This window comes from Embiotoca jacksoni, unplaced genomic scaffold (genome assembly GCF_022577435.1).
Source record: "Embiotoca jacksoni isolate LCO1_2020_lvr unplaced genomic scaffold, fEmbJac1.0.p SCAF_36, whole genome shotgun sequence".
Lineage (NCBI taxonomy): Eukaryota > Metazoa > Chordata > Actinopteri > Embiotocidae > Embiotoca > Embiotoca jacksoni.
This window is the reverse complement of record NW_027185388.1, coordinates 3,185,891-3,209,392: the sequence shown is the minus strand read 5'-3', so window position 1 is coordinate 3,209,392 and position 23,502 is coordinate 3,185,891. Positions and strand designations below refer to the sequence as shown.

Below are 23,502 nucleotides of genomic sequence, written 5' to 3'. Positions count from 1 at the left end.
TCTTCGCAGAAAAGAAGAAGAGAAGATAAACGAGCAGGTATTCATCCAGTTTGGAACCAACCAAACTATTGTAAATCTATTGTACGCACACGGAAATCTGAGAAGAAACAACTTAAATATTTAGATCCAAATTGGTGCGCCGCCTTTGTAGATTTACAGAGTCTGGGTGAGATCTGTAATCTTTACAAATGTTGTTTGTCTCTTCCCTCCAACCCCCCTCCCCACCCCTCACCCTCCCAACCCCCCACCCCACTGAATCAAACCATAACAGCCTCCAGGACGGCGTGTGGGACGGGCTACAGCACATTATTTATAGAAGATAGGGGCTGGTGTGCAATCACAGAAATTATTTCAGTGGCCGTTGTTGATGTTTCTCAGAACATCGATCCCACTCATTTTCAGAAAGTTTTAAATGATACTTTACCCGGATGAGTAGGCAAAACACAAGAGGAGTGCAGCTCGACATGGGTGGCATGGCGAACTGGAAATGCTGTTTATCCTGAGCAGGAGTGATATAAGAATTACAACCCAGTACAAAAGGGTGCAGGGCCCAGATTAGGAAGAGCTGCTGCAGCCCTCTGAGCCTGTACAGCTGACCCACAGAGCCGTATAGCTTTACTTACAAAGCTGCCTCTCTCTGCAGCCTCATACAGGTCCGACTCAGTCTCACTCGCTCCGAGTCAGACAGCTTTGCCCGCCTGCGGCCTTTTCAGACTCCTGAGTAAATACCAGCACGTGTTGAGGTAAAAATACTCTGAGACATCTCTTACATAAAGCCGTGTATCTTAAAAAAAAAAAGGTCATTTATTTTGAGGATATAATTTCTTACACCAGGGGGCTGGACAACAAACATCCCCTAAATCACATTAAGGGCATGTCGCAGATCTTTTAATCTGCTCGCCAGATTTATCTTTATTAAAGGATATAATTATCTATATGCTGATCGTGGCCACATACCACCACCCGGGCGCAGGGCGGGAACACTGTGCTCTTGTTCCTCTGACTGACTTGTTTTGCTGCCCTTCGGTTTAACGTATGGGAACGCTTTTTCCCGTCCCGTCGGCCCAAAAAATGAATCGCGGTCACTATTGATGAAATGTGCCGTCACGACACCGACTATAATCATGTAATACCATGACGTAAAGCCCCTGTTCCTTCCCAGGCGCTGCACACTTCCCATGTAATTATAAGCTATGGTTTTGATTCAGGCCGTAGTGATGGAGTTAGTTCCACCCACTGACTTGTGCAAACAGATGGGCCGATGGTTTGCAGCGTTACGGCCACTTAGAGCGGAACTTTGCCTTCGCATGGTGACCCGCGGGCAGCTTTATGGAAAACGTTGGGTTTGGGGCTGATGCAGCCTCGTGCGTTTAAAGACTCGAGAACAGGAAGTTGTTGCCGTGGGCTCGGTCCTGCTGACTAATGGGCTGATGGGTGTTATAGAGTACAGCTTGGGAACTTTCCCTGAAGATGATTAAAACTATTAGAAAATCCAGGTGGAACATGCAAACATATATTCATGAACAAAATAAAGCATTTAGTGGTCGGTGGAGACCAAAACTGAGCTAAAATTGACTTATTATTGGACTTACTTTCCCTTAGGAGGAAACATACACAACTCCAAATGAGTTATAAGCTGCTCTAGATGAAGACATGAGACATCTTTTGCTAACAGGTTTGTTATGTTACTTTAACAAGGTGCTAAAATGTCTTTGAATTCCTGTGACCACTTAGCGATAGCTTGTGTTGAAAACTAGTCAAATAAAAGAACAAAACAAAAATACCTTCTCAGTTACTTACAGTATTTATCATCAGGACATTTTCGCCTCTAAAGCATATAAAATTCTTTGCTTTGCATGTTGTCCCTCCGTTCACATCCCCTCTACACTGTTGCTGTGTCTCTGGCTCCGACGTCCCAAAGACATTCAAGTCAGGTGGACTGGAGACTCTAAATTCCCCATAGGTATGACTGTAAGAGCTATTTGTATTCACGCTCCGATGGGCTGGGAAGCATCAAATGTGTCAGAAAACTGAATGAACGAACGAATGTGTCACTGCAACAAACATACAAGAACGCTGGATGTTGTTTATATCAACATAAAGATGTTCCTCATCAGAAATCTGTACACATCGACCCATAAAGCACATCGGGTTGTTGATGCAAAAAAACAACAACTTATATAATTACCAGGCCGCTAGTTTATAACAGGACAGCTCTGTGGCTCATCCCAGAGTAACCAATGCGGCGCTCATTATGAAACCTAAACCCGCTTTCTCCCCACTTGGTGATGAGCTGGCATGACAACGTGACGTCTCACTTGGCCAACCGCTCCGAGAGGAACCAATTACAGCGGAGCTCGACTGCTCCGACGACAAACACTGAATCAGTCGTATTTTTGAAAAAACATTTTGGTATAGAGGTGGGTGTTTTTTTTAGGAAAGTGTATCGTAACATTAAGCAGTGTGTGCAGGGCGTGCGGCGTACCGTACATGTGTCCCTTTTTTTTTATAGATGGGAATTCAGCCAAATCCCATTCGCGCCTGCAGCCAGGGAATTCCCAGAAGTTCTTTTTTCAAAACCACCATCGACTGCATCAGATCAGAGTCATTCTGATTATATCCTCAATGCGCTGTTGAAAACATCTGCAGTGACACTGACAACAAATAAAAAGTCAACTAATGCTTTATTTTCGTCAATGAATTACAGCGGTGAGTGGTGTTTCCCAGAGAAACTCCATCTCAACCACAAAAAGAACAAAACTGGTTCTGAAATCATTAGTTTAAAATAGTTGGAAAAAACGGAACTTGTTGTTGTCCGTGGAGTCGCTCCAGGCATTTCATCAACGTGGCATCACAGATTGGACTTCTGGCTCCGGGATGGAGTTGTTTCCTCTCCCCCACTGCAAGACCCAACATGTGAATTCTCAAATGAAGTCTTTCTGTCTGTCTGTTGTGTCTCCGTGCAGATCCTGGCCTTATGCATCATCCAGTTGGAAAGAATGAGAGGCTGCCGGTCCTCGGTTTTCCTCTTCCTCTTCTGGGTCTTGGCCGTTGTCTGTTCCCTGGTGCCTCTCAGAGCGAAGATCCAGCTGGCCATGGATGAGGTACGTAGTTAGCCTATCAGTTCATGTGAAAAATGAACTCTATACCATGTTAATATAAACACAGTATCATCCCCATGCCCTGGAGGTTCAAGACTAAGTTGCAGCCGGAGTGAATCAGTGTGTGTGTGTGTGTGTGTGTGTGTGTCCAGTTTGAACTCGGTGAACCTGCGGTGTCAAAAACACCGTGCAGGGATGTCTAATCAGGTCCACTCCTACTCAAAGTCTAGACGCACGACTCCAGGAGCGCAGCTGGAGATATACCCTGTGTCAGCACACAGTTTCTATTGCATCCCCCCAATTTTAACCAAGGTAACCTAAATTTAACACAATGTGTTTGGAGGATGACACTGCCAATTCTGGTCAAGCCTGTGTGTTTAAGTATTCCTTTTTCTTCCTGTGTCTCCCGTCAGACATTGCAATCATTGTTGCATTGTTGGTGAGTTTGTATTTAAGTGCACGCGGCCGTGGGGCATTTGCATTTCTATAAAAAACACACAAACACACGCATCCATATTTCTGTTTTATCGCCCTCAGTGTGACATTCCCTCACTGCTTGGGGGAGAGTAATGATGGCCCTGGGATAAACGCTGGTGAGACATGGCAGCCCAGGGTCAGACCAGAGGAACGTCAGCGCTGTTTATGGGCCTACGCTGCTGTAAACACAGCCAGATGGAAATCTATGCATCCGCACATAATGCAAAGACATTTGTAATTCAGACACACATCTTTCATTATACATCAAATGGATCCTGTTTTTTTTTTTTTTTTTTAAAGTAACATTAAATGGTAAAAAATGGCCTTGAGATAATAAAGAAAACTCCTAAAGCTTTTTTAGACGGAGCAAAGAAAACTCACCGCAGACTAAAACTAATAAAACAAAGGAAGTGATCATGTACTCATGAACTAGTAATTTAACTTGTGTTGAAGTTACAGTCTAACATTTAGGAGAAATATGCCTATTTTCTTCCCTGCCAAGAGAAGACTGACACCACTCACATCTCTGTATGTTCATATAAAGCAACAGCTAGTAGCCTGTTAGCGTAGCTCACCACAAAGACAGTAAACATTGAGAAACAGCTGGCAAAAAAACACGTAAAATATAATTCCTAACTGACATGTTAGAGCTTGTTTGTTTAATCTGAATAAAAATCTGTGCAGAATAAAGTGAAAGTGTAAAATCATAACTAAATCAGCACATGTTGCTTCATGTGGGAGGAAATTATTGCTTTTGCACAAATCAAACAAACAGGACTTAACGTGTTATTTAATTTAACACACAATTTAGTTTAATTTAATTTGATTCAATTTGCTGTTTGCCTGTTTTTATGTTAAGATAAATTCAATTGTCCTCTAGTTTACAGGCAGGTTAGAGGTATCCATTCTCTTCTCTAACTCTTGGCAATAAAGGGAATAAGTGTGTTTCCCAAAATGTAAAACTATGGCTTTAATATCCAATCAAAGTTGCACAAGTTTTAGTGTGTAGATTCAAAACTGAGCCAAAACATACATAAATAAAACACGATGGGACATCAAAAAAAAATACTTCTTCAAAAGATATAACAACAAACAATCATTTGTTTTTCATTGATCCCAGTTGGTATTCGTTTTCTAAAACCAACATTCAAAGTGTGTTTTATGATGTTATGTTTTTGTTTTTCTTGTGACAGATGTAACAAATGTAAAAGAACAAAAAGCTCAGCAGTTATCTCCCATGTCACCTTCTATTTACATTTTGTGCCGACACATTTTCTAAATATTTAAAAGAAAGTGTCTAATCCGCGTCGCGGCGTTGACAGCTCGAGGTGACAGAGTCCACCTTTGTGGATCTTTGGCCATTCTTAGCTGCTTGACCTACATTTTTCCCACCCACTCTGCGACCATCCTGAATCTGTTTTTCACTGTGTGGTTGGATCTGTTTGGCCTATTTCGTATCGCCTTTCTGGGCACATAACCACACTTTTTTGGGAGAAAATCGTTTTACTGTTTACCGTGGCTCAGACTTTCATGCGTCCCCCTATTGCCTCACAGCAGAGCCTCACTGTGGTAAACAATGCCTCTGCCAGAACCCGCAGTTTCTGTATGTCAAGAATAACATACAAGTCCTAGATTTCACAAAAGCCTCAGGCTGGTTAATATCACAGCTGCTCCCTTGTTTGAAAGTCAGGGTGCTGGTTTGTAAAAACCACAATCTCCCTATTTACAGATACGGGCTCTTAGCGTGACTGAGAGGCCACTTTAACTATTGCTTCACTTATTTGAAGTGCACTATTAAAGACTCTGGGTTTTAACCCTCATTTCACTTAAAGGTCCAAAATACGCTTTATTGTGTCTGTGATCTCGGTGCAGAAACCATATCCTCCGCTATACAATGTGTAAGCAAGGGAAAAGCCATATAATGGATTCGGTGATGTTCTTAAAGTGCACACAAAATCACGATGACGATAAATGATGCAGAGTACGACAGGATGTCGTATCATTTATTGGATGCATGTAATGTTGAAAGAGGTGAAAAAATGTCAAGCAAGAACAATGTCATTTTTCTGTGCCATGTGCGCAGCCACAAAGCCAATTAATTGTGTCCTTAGTTTAAATACAAAGTCTAACTCTGGAATAGCTTGAAAACAAATAAGCTCAGGCATTTTCAGCCCTCCAGCAGCCTCGTCAATCTGTGTTTTGTTTTTATTTATTCCACAGGGCATCGCCTCTGATATCGTACGATACCTCGCCTTCTTCTCCTACTTCTCGATCCAGCTGGCCCAGCTCTTCCTGTGCTGTTTTGCTGACCAGCCTCCAGAGGGAAAAACCATCCTTCAGAAGGTAAGCAGAGAAGAATGTGCACCAACGTCTGCTGTGATCCAATACCCACGAAAAAAAAAAAAAAAAAAAAAGCCTATGTAGCTATCTTGTGGTTTTCAACTTTTGTTGTGAAGACACATTTGCCTTTTGGAGGAAGTGATGTGATTCACCTCCTTCCTCTCTCACTTCACTGCTGCCCTGAGAGGGGAGTGTGAATATGTGTGTGTGTGTGTGTGTGTGTGTGTGTGTGTGTGTTTGACGCTGTTATCCTGCATACCTTTAATACAACTCTCTCGCAGCATGATATAACATTACGACCGCTGCTTAGAGTCCATGACCGCACAACAGCACAAGCTTCCTCAACACGGATCTCACTGTCCCATCAAACACGAGCTTGGCAAAAACCTTTCCGAGCCCGAAATATCCAGCTGATTCAGTGCAGCTGACAGGTGAATGAAAATGAGCCTTCGATCAATCACACAGACAGATGTGATGTAATATTTCCCCCCAGTGATAAACAATCAAAATAGCTGGAAAAGTCCCCTAACAAACTGTTTGGCTGGCGGTGAGGAGGCTGAGGGTGCAGAAGCCGCAGTCTTGGCGTGGTGGACACACCCATTGGTGTTGTCCTCCTCCTTTTTTTTCCTCCACCTCCTCCTCCTCTCCGCCTCCAGTCTCTGGTTAGAGTTACTCACAGGAAGAGAGGAAGTGAGAGGACAAAAAGAAAAGGGTGCTGGTAACGACGAGAGCAAATGCCCCGGTGAGGGGGTGGCAGGGCGGAGGACATGCCAAAAAGTATGTGTGAGAGAGGACAAACTTTCTCTTGTGTGTGTGTGTGTGTGTGTGTGTGTGTGTGTGTGTGTGTGTGTGTTCAGTTTGTGATGACACATTTCCGCTCTGTCTGCACTAGACCTCAAAACGTCATCTTCACCGTGCGCTCACACTGGCCTCTATTTATTCCGTGGTGTGGGAGTTCGTGGCCTTTGCTCCCCACAATGGACCACCTGAGTGTGTTATGTTGTTTACACACATTCTGCAACACACCCCTCACAAGAACACCATTCAACCATGAACCGACGACCTTGGCGAGGCCGTGTCGTTCTCCGAAGCTTTTAAGTGAGGAGAGATTTACTGCGAAAACAACACTGAGTCTGGTTTCTTTTTTTCAATGTGTTGCAGAATCCCTGTCCTGTAAAAGATGCCTCTTTCCTGTCAAAGATCCTCTTCTGGTGGTTCACTGGGTAAGATGGTTCTTCCAAACCTCTTCATTTTTTTTAGGGCTTCGGATGACTCACTGCAGCAACGGTGCATTTACGGTAATATGTGTGTTTTCTCGACAATTATCTGCGTGAATCATCCTCCCTGTGCTCGCTCCCTTCTTCAGGCTTGTTGTGAAGGGATATCGCACTCCGCTGGAAGCACAGGATCTGTGGACCCTGAGGGAGGAAGACACGTCGCGCAAGATCATCTCGGACCTGCAGCAGGACTGGACCGCCCAGTGTGCCAAAATACAGAAGTGAGAATTATTTCTGTTTGATAGATTGAGAGTTTCAATCATCATCAACAACACCGATAGCATTGTTTTGTTTGACCCTCCCGACCTGATAAACAGTCACCTTTCAAACTCCAAGTCCCCACTCTGTAATGCAGAGTATTAATCCTAGTCCCAGATGACATCACACACCTAATGACATCACCAGTTTTATCTCCCAGACTCGCAGGACACACACATGTCGTCTTTCATGTTTCGTCTGCCTCTTATGGCTTTATAATTTGTGATCCACTGTGCTCTTCTCTCTCTATTGTCACGGCTTAACAGCCAAAGAATCAATTCCACTTTATTGCCATGTAGTCCAACGTCAACATGCTCGTGGTCAAATTAATAACCCAAGCGGAGCATGACTGGGTGCTGACAGTGGTAAATTGAAACGTGGGACGTCTCATCGCTTGCCGGCATTTTGGGCTAAAAATATTCCTCGAGGAGTCCCTTGAGGACACGCGGTGCCACAATGTCAGCACGAGAGCACTGTGCCAATTTCAAGACTCGTTAACACGATCCAGAGCTTTGAAAAGCCATCGTTAAGTCTAATAATTATGTCAGTAAATGATGCCTTTCACAGCTGCTGCTGAATTCTTCAGCCCGCCACCGATGGCATGAATAACAACAGTCTATTTCGCATTAAAGACTTCAAAGCAGCCAGCGCCGTGTTGGAGCATCTCTGACACAGATGTCTTGTCTTGCAGGCAGGAGAAAGCCCTGGCGTCGGGTGTGGCGCTGGGCAGCCGCCTGCCGGACCAGGCTCAGCTCCTCAGGAAGCTGCAGAAGGAGCAGAGCTCCGGCTTCTTCCTGCTCAGGACGCTGGCGCGCAAGTTCGGTCCGTACTTCCTGACCGGCACCATGTGTATCATATTCCACGATGCCTTCATGTTCGCCATCCCCCAGGTGCTGAGGTGAGACTTAAAAGGGAGAGTGAACCAACACCCTGAATCTGCTCCTAACATGACGGGACTTCAGCATTAGAGGGATTTGGACAGTTCACCTGTAACACAACCCAGTTCCAGGAAATTCTGGGGTATTTTTTGTGGTTAAAAGACCCCAAAATATGAATTATTTTTCAAATATATTCCACAAATGCTGCAAATAGTCTGCGTAAAGCTCGAAATCAGTACTTTGATAGCACGACACTCTCAATGAAACTGCTCATAAGAGCTCAGTGCAAGTAACTGTGTCATTATGTTTGGAGAGAGATGCTGTTGTCAAATATAACTTCTTCACTGCTCGGAGTCCCACAAACCAAATGGCATTCAGTGTACTGGATTAAGGAAAGCTGCAGGTCAATCTTTCCAAACCTCAGCTCAGACTCAAAATTACCAGGATGCACTCCAGAGTAAAATGAAGTTTTATTGTGCTTTTTGTGGGTTAACTGTCCAATTCAATTTGTAGATTTGAGTCAAAAGAGATTACATTTTCCGTTCAAGATAAAAAGGTAAGATAAAGGAACAGCAGTTTAAAAAATGGATGGATGGATGGATGGATGGATGGATGGATAGATAGATAGATAGATAGATAGATAGATAGATAGATGGATAGATGGATAGATAGATAGATAGATAGATAGATAGATAGATAGATAGATAGATAGATGGATGGATGGATGGATGGATGGATGGATGGATAGATAGATAGATAGATAGATAGATAGATAGATAGATAGATAGATAGATAGATAGATGGATGGATGGATGGATGGATGGATGGATGGATGGATGGATGGATGGATGGATGGATGGATGGATGGATGGATGGATAGATAGATAGATAGATAGATAGATAGATAGATAGATAGATAGATAGATAGATAGATAGATGATCTGAATGATTTGTGACATAAGAACAACAACAGAAGCTGGCATCAGTGAAACCCGGTCACGGCGGACCGGCTACTCGCCGCACCGTCCCACCAGTCGGACTGGAATGTTGTTGTTCTTGCGCAGCACCGAAAATCAGTGGAAGTGTTAATTACGGTCGCGGAGTTGTGAGCAAGAAAAGTAGACGAGACCACAGCCCTCTGTGTGCTCCAGTCGGGAGGACAGGCCAAGAGGCAGGGGAGGCTCTGAATGGCAGAAATGCCGTCGGACCACAATAAGGGAGCCGCCGGCCAAGGGTGAGGGCAGCCCGGCCGCAGGCTGAGCGCTGTTGCGCAACACGAGCTACTTTGTGTGGACCGTTCAGCCAGCAGCCACAGCAGCACTCGAGGCCTTTGGTTAACGCACACAATGACTGTCAGATTACACCAGATTGAATGAAAAGAAAGCATGTTGACAGAGTAAAAAAATCTGTCTGAGTCTGCTTTGCTCTGCATCCTTCGCTACTTTCCAGGAATAATACAGGCCGAGGGTTTTTGATACAGAATAATATGAAGTTTTTATGTGTGCAAACATCCTGATTAAGCATCAATGTCCTTCTTCTGTCCCTCCACAGTCTCCTGCTGGGTTTCATGAGAGATGAAGATGCTCCGCTGTGGAAGGGCTACTTCTACGCCACCCTCATGTTCCTGCTCTCCTGCCTCCAGTCCCTCTTCAACCACCAGTACATGTACACATGCTTCACAGTGGGAATGAGGGTGAAGACAGCTGTAATGGGCCTGGTTTACCGGAAGGTGTGTAAACCTGGATCAACAAGACGCAACATAAATCGCGTCTTAAACTTGGGAACAAAAACTTTCTCTCCTTCCAGACTGGAAAACATTTCATGGCTTTTACCTCAAATGAATGATTGTGTGAAATCTTTGTAGAATTATACTGTGCGCTTTGGGGCTAAAACGTCTTTGGTCTCTTTTGTTGTCAATCCAGTCTTTGGTGATAAACAGCGCTTCCAGGAGGACTTGCACCGTGGGCGAGATTGTGAATCTGGTTTCAGCAGACACTCAGAAGCTCATGGACTTTGTGGTTTACTTCAACGCTGTCTGGCTGGCTCCCATCGAGATCGCTCTTTGTCTCTTCTTCCTTTGGCAGGTACGTCGAAACTGTTTTCCACGATGCCTCCCCGTTCATGCACAAAAGTAATTTAACTAAAAAAAAATACATATATATCATCCTTTCTGTCTTTTCAGCATCTCGGCCCGTCGGCTTTGGCAGGAATCGCCACCGTCATTCTCATTTTTCCACTCAACGGAATCATCGCGAAGAAAAGAAGCAAGCTGCAGGTAAAAACCAAATCTGTTGCAGGAATCCTTCACGCTTTCGCTCCAGTAGCGCAGACGTCTGGCACGTCAGGTCAGGGATGCCACAGCTGGTTTAGATAGTGGCTGCGGGGCAGTGTGGGTGTTTGGCCAGCATCCTACATTCTCCTTTGTCCTTTTGATGTCTGGCCTCATATAACGCGTTTGAAAAACAATGACAGGAAAGGGTGGGCAGTAGGAAGACATCATTTTTCATTTCTTTGGAAAAACAACAGACGATTCTGTAAATTTGGATGCCAGTTTAATCGAACTTATAGTCTTGCGACCGCGTTCCTGGCCCTTTGTTGTTTCCTTGTAATAAAAAAATCACCAGAACGTAACAAGCAGTAAATTCTTACTGAATTAAAACAAGTTCTGTGATGTTCAGGAAAACTACTACAGCTGTAATGAGGGCAGGCGAACCCATGTTCACAAATACATGAATTTGGCTTTAGTCTGGTAATTGACTCTCCTCTGTGCCCCAGTTTCAGCTGAGGAGAGTTCATTTATTTAAAACAATAAAAGATTAAAACCTCTTTGTCTGGTCAACAGGAGATTCAGATGAAGTTCATGGACGGACGCATCCGACTGATGAACGAGATCCTGAATGGGATAAAGATCTTGAAGTTTTACGCCTGGGAGAAAGCCTTCCTGGAGCAGGTTTTGGGCTACAGAGAAAAGGAGCTCAAGGCCCTGAAGAAGTCCCAGATTCTTTATTCCATCTCCATTGCGTCCTTTAACTCCTCATCCTTCTTGGTAAGAACTTTAGGATACTAATAAGCCTGAAATATCTTTGCCCCGCAGACTGTTGTTGTCCAGGACTTAACATTGGGTTCATTTCAGCCTACTAAACAATTACAAACATGTCGACAGCCAGCAGATATGATGTCCACCAGTTTCACCATCTTTTGGGCGAAATTACAGCTGAGACAAACAAAACTATCTGACAAATTGAAATTTTTCACCTGATTGTGATGTAAGATTAAAAACGAAGATCTTACCGAAGTGATTGCTGTTCATCCTCAGGGGACCACGACTGTCAAATTTCCAAATTTCACGGCGATCCATCCAACAGTTTTCAAGATATTTCACCCAATACCACACGCTAACCTCGCGGTGGCGCTGCAGGAAAATTCAGGAGATGGTCAAATCGTTAGGGTTCATCCTCTGGGCACCAGGAACGTCCGTACAGACTTTTATGCCCACAGACGTAACATTTTGTGCTTTTTTCTTTTCTCCAAGATTGCCTTTTCCATGTTCGGCGTCTACGTGATGCTCGATGACAGAAATGTCCTGGATGCTCAGAAAGTGTTCGTCTCCATGGCGCTAATCAACATCCTGAAGACCCCGCTCAGTCAGCTGCCATTTGCAATAAGCACCAGCATGCAGGTAGGAGACGTTTCTCAATCTTTGAACACCTGAAGATGTCTCCAGGGTTGCGTATGGATGGATGTAGGTCACTTAAGTAACCTCTCGCCGTCTGTTTCAGGCGGTAGTTTCCCTGAGACGCCTGGGAAAGTACCTGTGCTCGGAGGAACTGAAAGTGGACAACGTCTCAAAGGCTCCTTCGACCTCTGGTAAGAACCGCACCCATATACATGGACACTGAATGAAAAAACTACTATACTACATGCTTCGATTTCACAAAATATCCACAATTTAGTTCCCATACTGCGTGAAATCATAGGCTGTCATAATCAATATAAGCAGCCCGCATGATGTTGTTGTTTATAACTGTGGACTACCACAGCCTTGTATGGATCATGTGCACTGTCACTTCCTGAGTCCCGGGCTGCCTGGTAGACAGCGTAATTATAGGATGTTCGCATTTAGCGGTTGAACGTAAATCACAGCATGAATTCAGACATATGATTCATAGAAAAATAAAAAAAATACACTGCACTCCTCTGTCTGTGATCTGTCAACACTTCCTAAGACAGCTTGTGAAAAAGCAACAGCTCTGTAATCTCTGTGATTAAGCAAATTCACTTGTAATTACGCCCCGACTGCGCCCTTGACGAGTAACTTCAAGGGGAAACTTTGTTTTTGAACGTTTGTTTGTCCCTCAGGTTGAAAGAACACGTTCTCTCGTCGGTGTCCGTCTTGTTTATTTTTGTGAATCTTTACGTCTTGTTTAGATGGGGAAGATGTGGCCATAGAAAACGGCACTTTCAGCTGGTCTGCAGAGGGTCCTCCGTGCCTCAAACGGTATGAGGCTTTACAAGAAATATGTACACACACAACAAAATAAAAGGAGACTTACGGGACAATTAATTTCTTTGTTGACAGGATCAACGTCCACGTGCCACAGGGTTCCCTCGTCGCCGTGGTCGGACACGTCGGCAGTGGAAAGTCCTCTTTGTTGTCCGCCATGCTCGGTGAAACGGAGAAAAGAAGTGGCCAAGTTTCCGTTAAGGTACAAAGCTCGTGTTCCACGTGCGAGATCTATTCATAGCTTGTGGGTTTTTTCATTTAATAAATATTGAGGGTTTCTCGTCTCTTCGCAGGGCTCTGTGGCGTACGTGCCCCAGCAGGCCTGGATCCAGAACGCCACGGTCCAAGACAACGTCGTATTCGGCCGCGAGAAGCTGAAAACATGGTACCATCGTGTGCTAGAGGCCTGCGCCCTGCTGCCCGACCTGGACATCCTCCCTGCTGGAGATGCCACAGAAATTGGAGAGAAAGTATGAAATACTCCAAAAAAAATAATGAAAATTTAAGTTTGTTTGTCTGAGTTGTTTCTTAAATTCTCTAACTATTCTTGTTTTTCCAATGCAGGGATTGAACCTCTCAGGCGGGCAGAAGCAGAGAGTGAGTCTAGCCAGGGCCGTCTACAGAAACGCTGACGTATACCTGCTGGACGACCCGCTGTCCGCTGTAGATGCACACGTGGGTCAGCACATCTTTGACAAAGTCTTCGGACCAAAAGGAGTCCTCAGAGACAAGGTAAGACCCAACAAACCGAACCGAAACCACTTACTCAAGCACACACAATATGGAAACCACCTCTATTTATTGTTTTTAAGAAAGCCTCAGTTTTGTGTTGGATTGTGTTTACATCTTATTTTTTCGGACCTGTGTGGTTTGCTGTTCAGACCCGCATCCTGGTGACCCACGGCATGAGCTTCCTGCCGCAGGCCGACCTCATCCTCGTTCTGGTTGACGGAGAGATCACGGAGAGCGGCTCCTACCAGGAGCTCCTCAGCCGCCACGGTGCCTTCGCTGACTTCATCCACACCTTCGCAAGCACGGAGCGCAAAGAGAGCGCCATACAGAGAGGTACGTGGACCTTTCAGACATTACAAAAAAAAAAGGTTTTGTCATTCAGTGTAAAGAGCACTCTGCTAATCCCTTGAAAATGAATGTGTCCTTTTTCCGTGTAGCTGGTTCCAGGAGGTCCAATGCTCGTCTCAGCATGGTCGATTTCATGCCGTTCTCCAGAGATCTGTCACAGGAGCAGCTCATCGGGTTTGTTAATAAATGAATAAACTTGAAGGTGTTTGGAATCTCAAGCATCCTTTTTTACGAAACTGACCTCTGACCTCTGCTTATTCTCCAGAGGTGACACCACTAACACCAACCTGCAGAACATGGAGCCCGTGTCCGAAACAGACCAGGAACAGATACCGGAGGACCTGGGCAAGCTGACCGAGGTCGACAAGGCTCGCACCGGAAGAGTAAGTCGGAGAATGGATTTTGATTTTAGTTCTACAGGTTTGAAATTCGGTCTCTCTAACTCTCCCCAACCAACTGTGCAGGTTCCCACAGCTTTAAGGAGCTTTTAATTGTCTTTCAGATCATTGTTTTGGTTTAATTTCCCAAAACGTTCATGTTTCGGGTCACTCTCGCTGCTCTCAGTGTGTCATTAAAAAAAAACCTTCTCACCACACAAAGACTAGCTGGTAAAAATGATGGAGCATTTAAGAGCCACTCAAAGGTTTGAGGAGTGCAAAAAAACAAAAGCTAAAATGAGAGGAAATATAAGACTTCTCTTCCAACCGGTGACCAGAAACACAACTTCGAATGCCTTCTCATATTGCTCCATATCTGCTTGATATCTAACCAAATAGTCACCATATCATCTTAAAGAGTGATAACATGTCAGCATCGTGTTTACAGGGTTTTTTCTACTGTCTCAAAATGGCCAAAAAAAAATAGTTATTGCAAAAACAAAAATCATAAAGTTGTGACAAAGTTCTGATTTTCACTTCTCCAACAGGTGAGGTTGGACATGTACAAGAAATACTTCAAGACCATCGGCTTGGCCATCATCATCCCCATCGTCTTCCTGTACGCCTTCCAGCAGGGCGCCTCGCTGGCCTACAACTACTGGCTCAGCATGTGGGCTGACGATCCGGTTGTTAACGGCACCCAGATCGACACGGACCTGAAACTGACCGTGTTTGGAGCTCTGGGCTTTGCTCAAGGTCCGTTAGGTTTTTTTTTTTGTGAATCTTAAAAAGCGAACACTTCAGATGCCTCAAACAGCTGACATCGGTTCGATGATATTCAACTCCCCCTTCTCTTCAGGTGTTGCCATCTTCGGTACGACCGTCGCCATCTCCATCTGCGGCATCATCGCCTCTCGCCACCTGCACACGGACCTGCTGATCAACGTGCTGCGCTCTCCCATGTCCTTCTTCGAGTGCACGCCGAGCGGCAACCTCCTGAACCGCTTCGCCAAGGAGATCGACGCCATCGACTGCATGGTGCCCGACGGGCTGAAGATGATGCTGAGCTACGTCTTCAAACTCATGGAGGTCTGCATCATCGTGATGATGGCGACGCCCTTCGCGGCCGTGATCATCCTGCCGCTCGCTTTCCTCTACGCTTTCGTCCAGGTACGCGTTCACTCCAAAGTATGAACCCGCCACTTTGACTTGTAGTTCTTCTCCTTGAGATCAGTCTGTTAAAAGTGGCTCAGTGAGGGCTGGGATCCATTATTGGATGTTATTGGAACGCTCTGGGCTCCAAAACCAACCCTGCTGAGCTTGCTATCCACTTATATCAAGTTCCCCCACCTGCTGACATAGATGTTGCACACATTCACTATGAATTATGGGAAAGCCCTCGGTGCTCCCTCTCGTTTCGCTTGTTTAAAACTTGTATTTTACTTTTCCACTGCGGGCTGCAGAGCTTCTACGTCGCCACATCCTGTCAGCTGCGCCGGCTGGAAGCCGTGAGCCGCTCGCCCATCTACACCCACTTCAATGAGACGGTGCAGGGCGCCAGCGTCATCCGGGCCTTCAGAGAGCAGTCCAGGTTCATACTGCAGGCTAATGAGAGGGTCGACTTCAACCAGACCTCCTACTTCCCCCGATTTGTGGCCACACGGTGAGATGATGTGCTTTAACTTCACTTATTCCTTCATTTGCTCGGTTAACAGCTTGATGGTGATGACTCATAGCAACAGCAGTTACGCTGTGTGTTATTATGTTGTTAGGCGACATGAGTTCTGGCTTCAGAGATGAGGACACATTTTTTTAACCGTTACATCATCGTTGCATCCACAGGTGGCTGGCAGTCAATCTGGAGTTTGTCGGTAACGGCGTGGTCTTAGCTGCTGCCATCCTCTCTGTGATGGGAAAAAGCACTCTGAGCCCGGGAATCGTGGGTTTGGCTGTGTCACACTCCCTCCAGGTAACCCCCCCCACCACCACACACACACACACACACACACACACACACACACACACACACACACACACACACTCAGAAACAGACATTTTTGAGGTTTGATTTGTTTGAATTGTTTACCTGGAAAAAGTGAAAGTCATTCAGTCATTAAAAGCATTTTCAGTTCAGGAGATGTGATTTTGAAGTAAACTTCCCGGCACTTGTTATTGCAGGTGACCGGCATCCTCAGCTGGATTGTACGATCCTGGACCGACGTGGAAAACAACATCGTTTCTGTGGAGCGAGTCAATGAGTACGCTGAAACAGCTAAAGAGGTCAGTGTTCCCATCACACACACACACACACACACACACACACACACACACACACACACACACAAACACAAAGTCTCTGCTGACATAGAAAGTACTTAATGACCAGGCACCATCGTATCTTAAAGAGCTCGTAGGACCTTTTTTTTTTAGAGTGCAGGCTTGTGGTTTTTAAGACTTTAAGGAGGTACATTATGAGGCAGAGCTTTAAGCTTTCAGGCTCCTCTCTAAGTTTGGGTTGAGGAGGCAGACACCTTCTCTGCTTTTAAGATAAGACTTTCATATTTGATAAATGTTTTAATGAGGGCTGCTGGCTCAGGTGACCCTGAACCATCCCTTTAATCATGCCGCCTTTGATTGTAAAAGTACTTTAGGACCGTCTCCATTGGTGATTTTACACTTCAAAAATCGTAAAACCTCCACTCACCCTTTGTTGTTGTCTCACACAGGCCAGTTGGAGTATCGAGGGCAGCTCCTTGCCTTCGGCTTGGCCCCAGAAAGGTACCATCGAGTTCCAGGACTACGGGCTGCAGTACCGCAAAGGCCTTGAGTTGGCTCTGAAAGGCATCACCCTGCATATTCAGGAAAGAGAGAAGGTGAATCATCTTGTGTAATATATATTAAAAAAAAATGTTTTGCAATCTTAAACACTGACGTTGCAGAATCCTCTCCTGCATAAATTCTGACTGGAAACCGTCTTTTTTTTCAGGTTGGGATTGTGGGTAGAACAGGAGCTGGAAAGTCCTCGCTCGCTCTGGGGATCTTCAGGATGTTAGAGGCAGCGAAGGGGAAGATCTTTATTGACGGAGTCGACATCGCAGACATTGGACTCCACGACCTCCGATCACGCATTACTATCATTCCTCAGGTACAGCAGCAGGAATGACAGAAACTCAGCTCTGGCTTTTATCACATAAACTGTTTCAGCCTGTGTCCGATATAAAAGGAGACATTAAAAGTATTAATAAACCTGTTACTGCTCTGTACGGTCAGCTGATGAATACCCGTCTTCTCCCCACAGGACCCCGTGCTGTTCTCAGGATCCCTCCGGATGAACCTCGACCCCTTCGACACCTACACAGACGAGGAGGTGTGGAGTTCGCTGGAGCTCGCTCACCTCAAAAACTTTATTTCTAATCTGCCTGATAAACTCAACCACGAATGCTCAGAGGGAGGAGAAAATCTCAGGTAAACAACAACAACAACAACAACAACACATAAATAATAAAAGCATTAGCCGCTGTTTCAGTCAGACACCAGGAACTTATTATAAAGATGTCTGTCCTTGTCCAGCATGTGATTCTATCTTCGTCTGCCTCCCCCTTTTGTCTGTGCAGTCTGGGTCAGCGCCAGCTCGTGTGTTTAGCCAGAGCCTTGCTGAGGAAAACTAAGATCCTGGTTTTGGATGAGGCTACAGCTGCTGTGGACCTGGAGACGGACACGCTCATCCAGTCGACCATCCGCACACAGTTTGAGGACTGCACCGTCCTGACCATCGCTCACCGCCTGAACACCATCATGGACTACACCAGGTACGTTCCTGTCCACCAGGTTTCAGTTTTGGATACTAAAAATACCACATTTATGACAGTTACTGCCTTTTGTCCATTTCATATCACTGTAGCTTAAATACCTGAAGACATTTTTATGGCTGTTCAGGCAAAATGAGCCAAAGGAAATGCTTTACTCTGGATTTTGGGAGACTGATGGGCATTTGTCATTATTCTTTCATATGTAATTTAATAGGTAAAACAATAAAAAAAAAAAAAAAGTTATATTTTTTAATTGCAGTTTAAAAACATGTTAATTACCTGCACAGCATTATTGCGCCATGTTATCAGGTGTAAAGAGAAACATCGGATCTAAAGCCTCCTTTTTTCTCGGCTTCACAGAGTGATCGTCATGGACAGGGGACACATTTCTGAGACGGACTCTCCAGCCAACCTCATCTCACAGCGGGGGCAGTTCTACCGAATGTGTCGGGAAGCTGGTCTGGTCTAAGGTCTTTTCTTTCAGGTCTCGCACCGTTGGAACTGATGACCTGGTGTACCGATGTGGCACCTTATTCGTGTGGCTCTCCGACATATTAAATCGGGCCGTTTTCGAGCTTTGTGGCAGCTGCAAACCGCCTCTCCGCCAGGGCATTGTCGATGAATCTCAACAGCAGCTGCTGATGCAGCCCTCACAGTATTTGTTTCAAAACACACAGATGTGCTATCCTAAGTCAGGAAAAGACATTGTTAACCTCAGATGATGAACACTCAAAAAAAAAAGGGGAAAAAAAGCTATTGTGGATTGTCGAGAGTCTCCAAGCTATAAATATTGTATATAGAGTAGTGGAGTGAGTTTCTTCCATGAAAGGATCAACCCAAAGGCTGGGATGAAACTAATCTTCTGGATTTTCATTCTCTTCAAGGATGGGAGCTGTATTATTTTTGTAGTTTTTGTAAGTTTATAAAGCACATGGCATATTTTCTGATGTTGTCTCAGGCTTAAACATTAATGTTTACTCACACTTTTTCTTTTTTTTTCTTTTAGCCTTATATACCAAAAAAAGAGGCACTTTTGTCATTGTAAATTGATGGAAATCTATTTTGTCTTCTTGTCCCATAAACTGGGACAGGAAATACTCTGACACACTAACCTTCAAAAGGTTCATGCTGGCAAACGGAGAGGAAGTGGGATTTTTCTTTTCTGAGTCTTCAAAATCTGAGTTTGAGGCGGCCAATCTGGAGTTTTTAATGTGTCAGGGGAAAAAAGAGGAAAACAGTGCAGCAAGCCAGGACATTAGCAATCTTCCAACTATGTTGTGGCTGTTTATTTCTGTCAAAGTAAACACATAAAACTCAATAGAGACCTTGCTGGTCAGATTTAACCTGACACCGGTAGTGAAAACCACCATGAATGAAGAGAATGCCTCTCCAAAACAATGCCAATAAATCTTTGTGTGATTGTCTCTCGGCCACCACCACACAAACGCAGGCCATACACGCAGAGGATTAAAAAAAATTATTTTTCTTATGGTGCTGACATAAAGGACTGGATATAGTCAACGTTGACCTTTCCTCTTGATTCAAAGAATTAACCCTACGAACTTTTCAAAGAGAAGAAGCATTTACTGTTTTTGTCTTACTGGTTTAGACAATCTATCCTAAGAGAAACCCAAGTGTTTATTTATGTCATTTGACAAAATGTATTAAGTGTCCTTAAAATTCTGAGGATTATATTATATTTATACTTTTTATAACAAGCTTGATCATTTTCACTGACCTTTTACTGTTAATGTAATGTCTATGTTCCATACATCATGCTGGATAATAAAATGTATTTGAATCTATGGTTTTCTTTGACTTCACATTTTTTAAGTTAGTGTGGAATAAATGGATAAACGTAATGTAGATGCTCTCAAATCCATTTAAATGAAAATAGATGTGCTCCAGAAAGATTACAGTGATTACAAATAACAGCAGACAACTGCAGTGATGATTAGCCTTAATTTAGTCTTTGTAAATTAGTCTTAATATTAAATATTAAAGATGAAGACTTCTGAATCAAATCATAAGACAAAGTTCAAGTCTTTCAACCTTTGAAAACTGGCTATTAAATTGACATGGGATATGAGAATATTTCTTGAGCAGCTGGACTATGTTTTCTAAATACTTGAGACCAAGCTCTTTTCATGCATTTGCCCAATGATTAAAAACTGAAGGTGTAAGGCAATGCAAGGCATGCTTTTTTTTAATTTTATTTCTCATAAGTCAAAGCTTGATACTCATCCTCAGTCTTTTGGGACTCAAGCCAAATCTCAAGTTCAAATACAGTATAGGGTATACAGTAAACCTGACTCTAATCAGCATCTAAATTCTCAGGTCTGCAGCTTTTATCCACATAAACACTTTTCAATCAGAGGTTATCCAACAGTATTATGATGCATGTAATTAGCTATGAGCTTAATTATCTTTTAATAATTGTAATCCTATACGATAAAATGATGCTTATACCACACTGATCTAATTTATAGTATTAAACCGGTGAAAGCGGTTTTGAAGAGGTCTCCCGAGCCAATCAGCTGTAGTTACTAGAGTCGGCCGGTAGGCGGCGGCAGTCCGCGAACGGTGGCGCGCAGTCGTTTGTTTACACTTGTTGCAATGGCGACCATCACGGAACTGAAGTGTGGTAAGTGTTCACTGTTTTTATCACCAGTTGGTTTCACAGTTTATTATAATCCCGGATTAAACAACACGGATTTCACTGCACGAGTTAGTGAGCAGCGTCGAACAGCGGCTCGCTAGCATTATTAAATCCCGCTTTCTTTACGATCCTCCATTCAAAAGCCTTATAATTCAGCTCGTTCAGCGGCCCTAGGTTCAGACAAACGGCCGCTCTGAAACAACCTGCTGCTATCTTTATTACCAGGTTAACACATTTCATTCGGCTGAGTCAAATATTACACATATTTCACAGGTCTGTAGTTTTCTGTGAATTTCCCACTGCTAGCTAACGCTTCCTTAACAGTAGCTAGCTATGTTAAAAATAAGCTAGTCAGCGTGTGTGTGGTGTAAAGTTGTAAACATTGCATCGAAATGGAAATACTTTATCAATTTGCATGTATGCCGATTTGGAGAGTGGCTTCAGGTGATCTGGCTCAGGTTATTATTTATAGTCGAACAGGTCCATAACTTTGAAAACACCCACACGACTGTTAAATTCGCTAATTATTGACTGGAGTGTTCCACGTGTTCCGAAGACCACTATTTACTCGAACAATCCACCGACCTGAACAAAGGTTGTGTCGGTCCGATGAGCATCTGTTCTCGGTAATAAATGTGAACTGCTCCAGCCGTCAGGGAGACGCTGGAGTCCCGCGGGGTGCTCGGCCAGCTGAAGGCTCGTATCCGGGCGGAAGTGTTCAGCGCGCTGGACGACCGGCGCGAACCGCGGCCGCCGCTGACGCACGAAAACCTGCTGATCAACGAGCTCGTCCGGGACTACCTGGAGTTCAACAGGTACCGGCACACCGCGGCGGTGCTCACGGCAGGTGGGTAGGAAAGACCCAAGACCTGGTACAAACTGTTGGTGGTGAAACTCCATTAATGTCCCACATCTAACTGGTGTCATTCTTTTTTTTTTGTGTCACATAAACAGTATTCAGAACCTTTACCATTCATAAAAGTACCATTAAATACACGGAAAATACTCCACCACAAGTGAAAGTCGTGCATTACAAATATTACTTAATTAAATTTACTTCAATTAAAAGTACAAAAGTACTCATTCAGCAGAGAAAAGGTCTCGTCAGTGTTTTATATGATGTTTTTGGATTATTATTATTACTGCTGCATTAATGTGTGTTGCATTTTACTACTGTAGTTGTTTTGAACTACTTTAATACAGGCTACCACTGGTCGTTGCATTTACAGCAGTGTTTCTGAACCCTGGTCCTACATGTTGTCCCTGCTCCAAAACACCTGCTTCAAATAAGATGGGTCGTTGTCAGGTTTGAATCAGGTGTGTTGGAGCAGGGATCCGTCTGAAAGTGCAGTGCCGTGGGGAGAATCAGCGTTGAGAAACACCGATGCATCATATTGTGTAGGATGATCATGTGTTTGCAGTGACTCTGTCCTGTGAGAACCACGTATGAGCTAAGTTCTGTCTTCAGCTTTGAGATGATGCATTTGCAGCTCATCCAACACAGTTTTCAAATAGTTTATTTATCTGAAGGAGTAGGAGAATTTCCCAGACCTATAAAGGAACATTAAATCTGTAAGTTTATCCAAGAAAAATTCTAATTCAGAAGGCGTTCAGACAATAAAGTAAAAAAAAAAGTACCATATTTGATCCATATCTCATATGTAGTACAATAAAATTATAAAGTGCTATGACACTAAGTACAAGTACTGTGAATTTTTATTGAAGTTGAAAACAGACAGCATGTTGCTGTTTGCAATGATTGCGCAGCATTAATTGTACAAGGAGGAACCACTTCACGGGTTTAGGTTGATTGAAAACAGCTGCTTATTATCAGTCACTTTTCTAGAGGAAATTTTACCGTCTCTAAACTCGGCTCTGTTTGTTTCCTCAAGAGTCCGGCCAACCCGAAGCTCCCTTGGACAGACAGTTCCTGGCGAATGAGCTGAAAGTCGCAGAGGATATGAGCTCCAGAGCTGTGTGAGTGTGGAAAGCCAGATTTTAAGAGGGAGAAATACAAACAGAACAGTCTGCTATCGAACACAGTGTTCAAAGATTTACTGAAACTCTCATGGGGGTGCGTTCAGTTTGAGAACAATCATTTTATAATCGCTCAGGGACTCATCATCATCGTTTCATCTTGAAATACCTAAAAATGTTCAAGAATTTCCACTAAAACTTCCAGGAAAAACATGACAATTAGTTTGTGTTGTAACTGTCAACATTTCTCTGGGGGGCTCGAAGCAGATGTGGCTCAACAGATGCAAAAAGGATTCATCATTGTTTCGTCACACTTAAATTCCTGAGTCTTATTTTCCAGACCTCTCCTCTACGGCCTGGTGTCCCACTTCCTGAACAGCGGTGATAAGGGAGGGAAGGTGTTTCTGCGCGGCGGCGCCGGCAGCAGCAGCGCTCCTCGACCCGATGTTTAAAATGGGATATTTCACCGGTGACTCGTGATGCTGATGGACTAAAACGTTGCTTTGACACTTCAGCAGATGAGATGAAATTTTGCAGCACAGCACCGAGTTATTACGCTGAATAGATTTTATATAGTTTTTATTAATTGCCAAATGATCCAAGAAGTTTATGAGCAGTCACCGTGATCCATATTGTTTATTCTCTACATTTTTTAGGCATTAAGTTAAGATTACGTTCTTTAATGCTTTTTCTATTTTATTGTACAAATGTCTCATATTTTATACGGTCTTTTAGAACTTGTAAAATAAATGTTCTTTGTTGGTA

The 23,502-nt window shown here is 43.9% G+C and overlaps 2 protein-coding genes and 1 long non-coding RNA gene across 3 annotated transcripts in view; 2 read left to right on the top strand and 1 right to left on the bottom strand.

Annotated features, from left to right (window-relative positions):
* abcc6a (ATP-binding cassette, sub-family C (CFTR/MRP), member 6a) overlaps positions 1 to 19,877 on the top strand; it is a 24,538-nt gene extending 4,661 nt beyond the window's left edge. The window contains exons 4-31 of the mRNA XM_069165868.1: positions 2,967 to 3,104; positions 5,799 to 5,921; positions 7,080 to 7,141; positions 7,285 to 7,416; positions 8,145 to 8,351; positions 9,883 to 10,060; positions 10,254 to 10,415; positions 10,514 to 10,606; positions 11,174 to 11,377; positions 11,864 to 12,010; positions 12,111 to 12,198; positions 12,760 to 12,829; positions 12,911 to 13,037; positions 13,129 to 13,305; positions 13,400 to 13,567; positions 13,717 to 13,900; positions 14,005 to 14,089; positions 14,181 to 14,298; positions 14,841 to 15,048; positions 15,152 to 15,462; positions 15,756 to 15,955; positions 16,135 to 16,261; positions 16,471 to 16,572; positions 17,019 to 17,165; positions 17,279 to 17,437; positions 17,591 to 17,757; positions 17,907 to 18,101; positions 18,462 to 19,877. Coding sequence (XP_069021969.1) covers positions 2,967 to 3,104; positions 5,799 to 5,921; positions 7,080 to 7,141; positions 7,285 to 7,416; positions 8,145 to 8,351; positions 9,883 to 10,060; positions 10,254 to 10,415; positions 10,514 to 10,606; positions 11,174 to 11,377; positions 11,864 to 12,010; positions 12,111 to 12,198; positions 12,760 to 12,829; positions 12,911 to 13,037; positions 13,129 to 13,305; positions 13,400 to 13,567; positions 13,717 to 13,900; positions 14,005 to 14,089; positions 14,181 to 14,298; positions 14,841 to 15,048; positions 15,152 to 15,462; positions 15,756 to 15,955; positions 16,135 to 16,261; positions 16,471 to 16,572; positions 17,019 to 17,165; positions 17,279 to 17,437; positions 17,591 to 17,757; positions 17,907 to 18,101; positions 18,462 to 18,570 — 4,188 coding nt within the window. The 3' untranslated portion in view covers positions 18,571 to 19,877. The remainder of the gene's footprint in view (positions 1 to 2,966; positions 3,105 to 5,798; positions 5,922 to 7,079; positions 7,142 to 7,284; positions 7,417 to 8,144; positions 8,352 to 9,882; positions 10,061 to 10,253; positions 10,416 to 10,513; positions 10,607 to 11,173; positions 11,378 to 11,863; positions 12,011 to 12,110; positions 12,199 to 12,759; positions 12,830 to 12,910; positions 13,038 to 13,128; positions 13,306 to 13,399; positions 13,568 to 13,716; positions 13,901 to 14,004; positions 14,090 to 14,180; positions 14,299 to 14,840; positions 15,049 to 15,151; positions 15,463 to 15,755; positions 15,956 to 16,134; positions 16,262 to 16,470; positions 16,573 to 17,018; positions 17,166 to 17,278; positions 17,438 to 17,590; positions 17,758 to 17,906; positions 18,102 to 18,461) is intronic.
* Positions 16,386 to 21,458, bottom strand: LOC138208152 (uncharacterized). Its single transcript, XR_011179071.1, has 3 exons — positions 21,346 to 21,458; positions 16,997 to 17,141; positions 16,386 to 16,531 (listed from the first exon to the last, which is right to left on the bottom strand). It is a non-coding gene; the product is annotated as an uncharacterized lncRNA (long non-coding RNA).
* Positions 20,704 to 23,502, top strand: cep20 (centrosomal protein 20). The gene is made up of 4 exons (XM_069165869.1): positions 20,704 to 20,745; positions 21,410 to 21,607; positions 22,653 to 22,737; positions 23,078 to 23,502. Exons 1-4 carry the CDS (start codon positions 20,718 to 20,720, stop codon positions 23,187 to 23,189), a joined length of 423 nt encoding a protein of 140 aa, XP_069021970.1. The 5' UTR covers positions 20,704 to 20,717; the 3' UTR covers positions 23,190 to 23,502.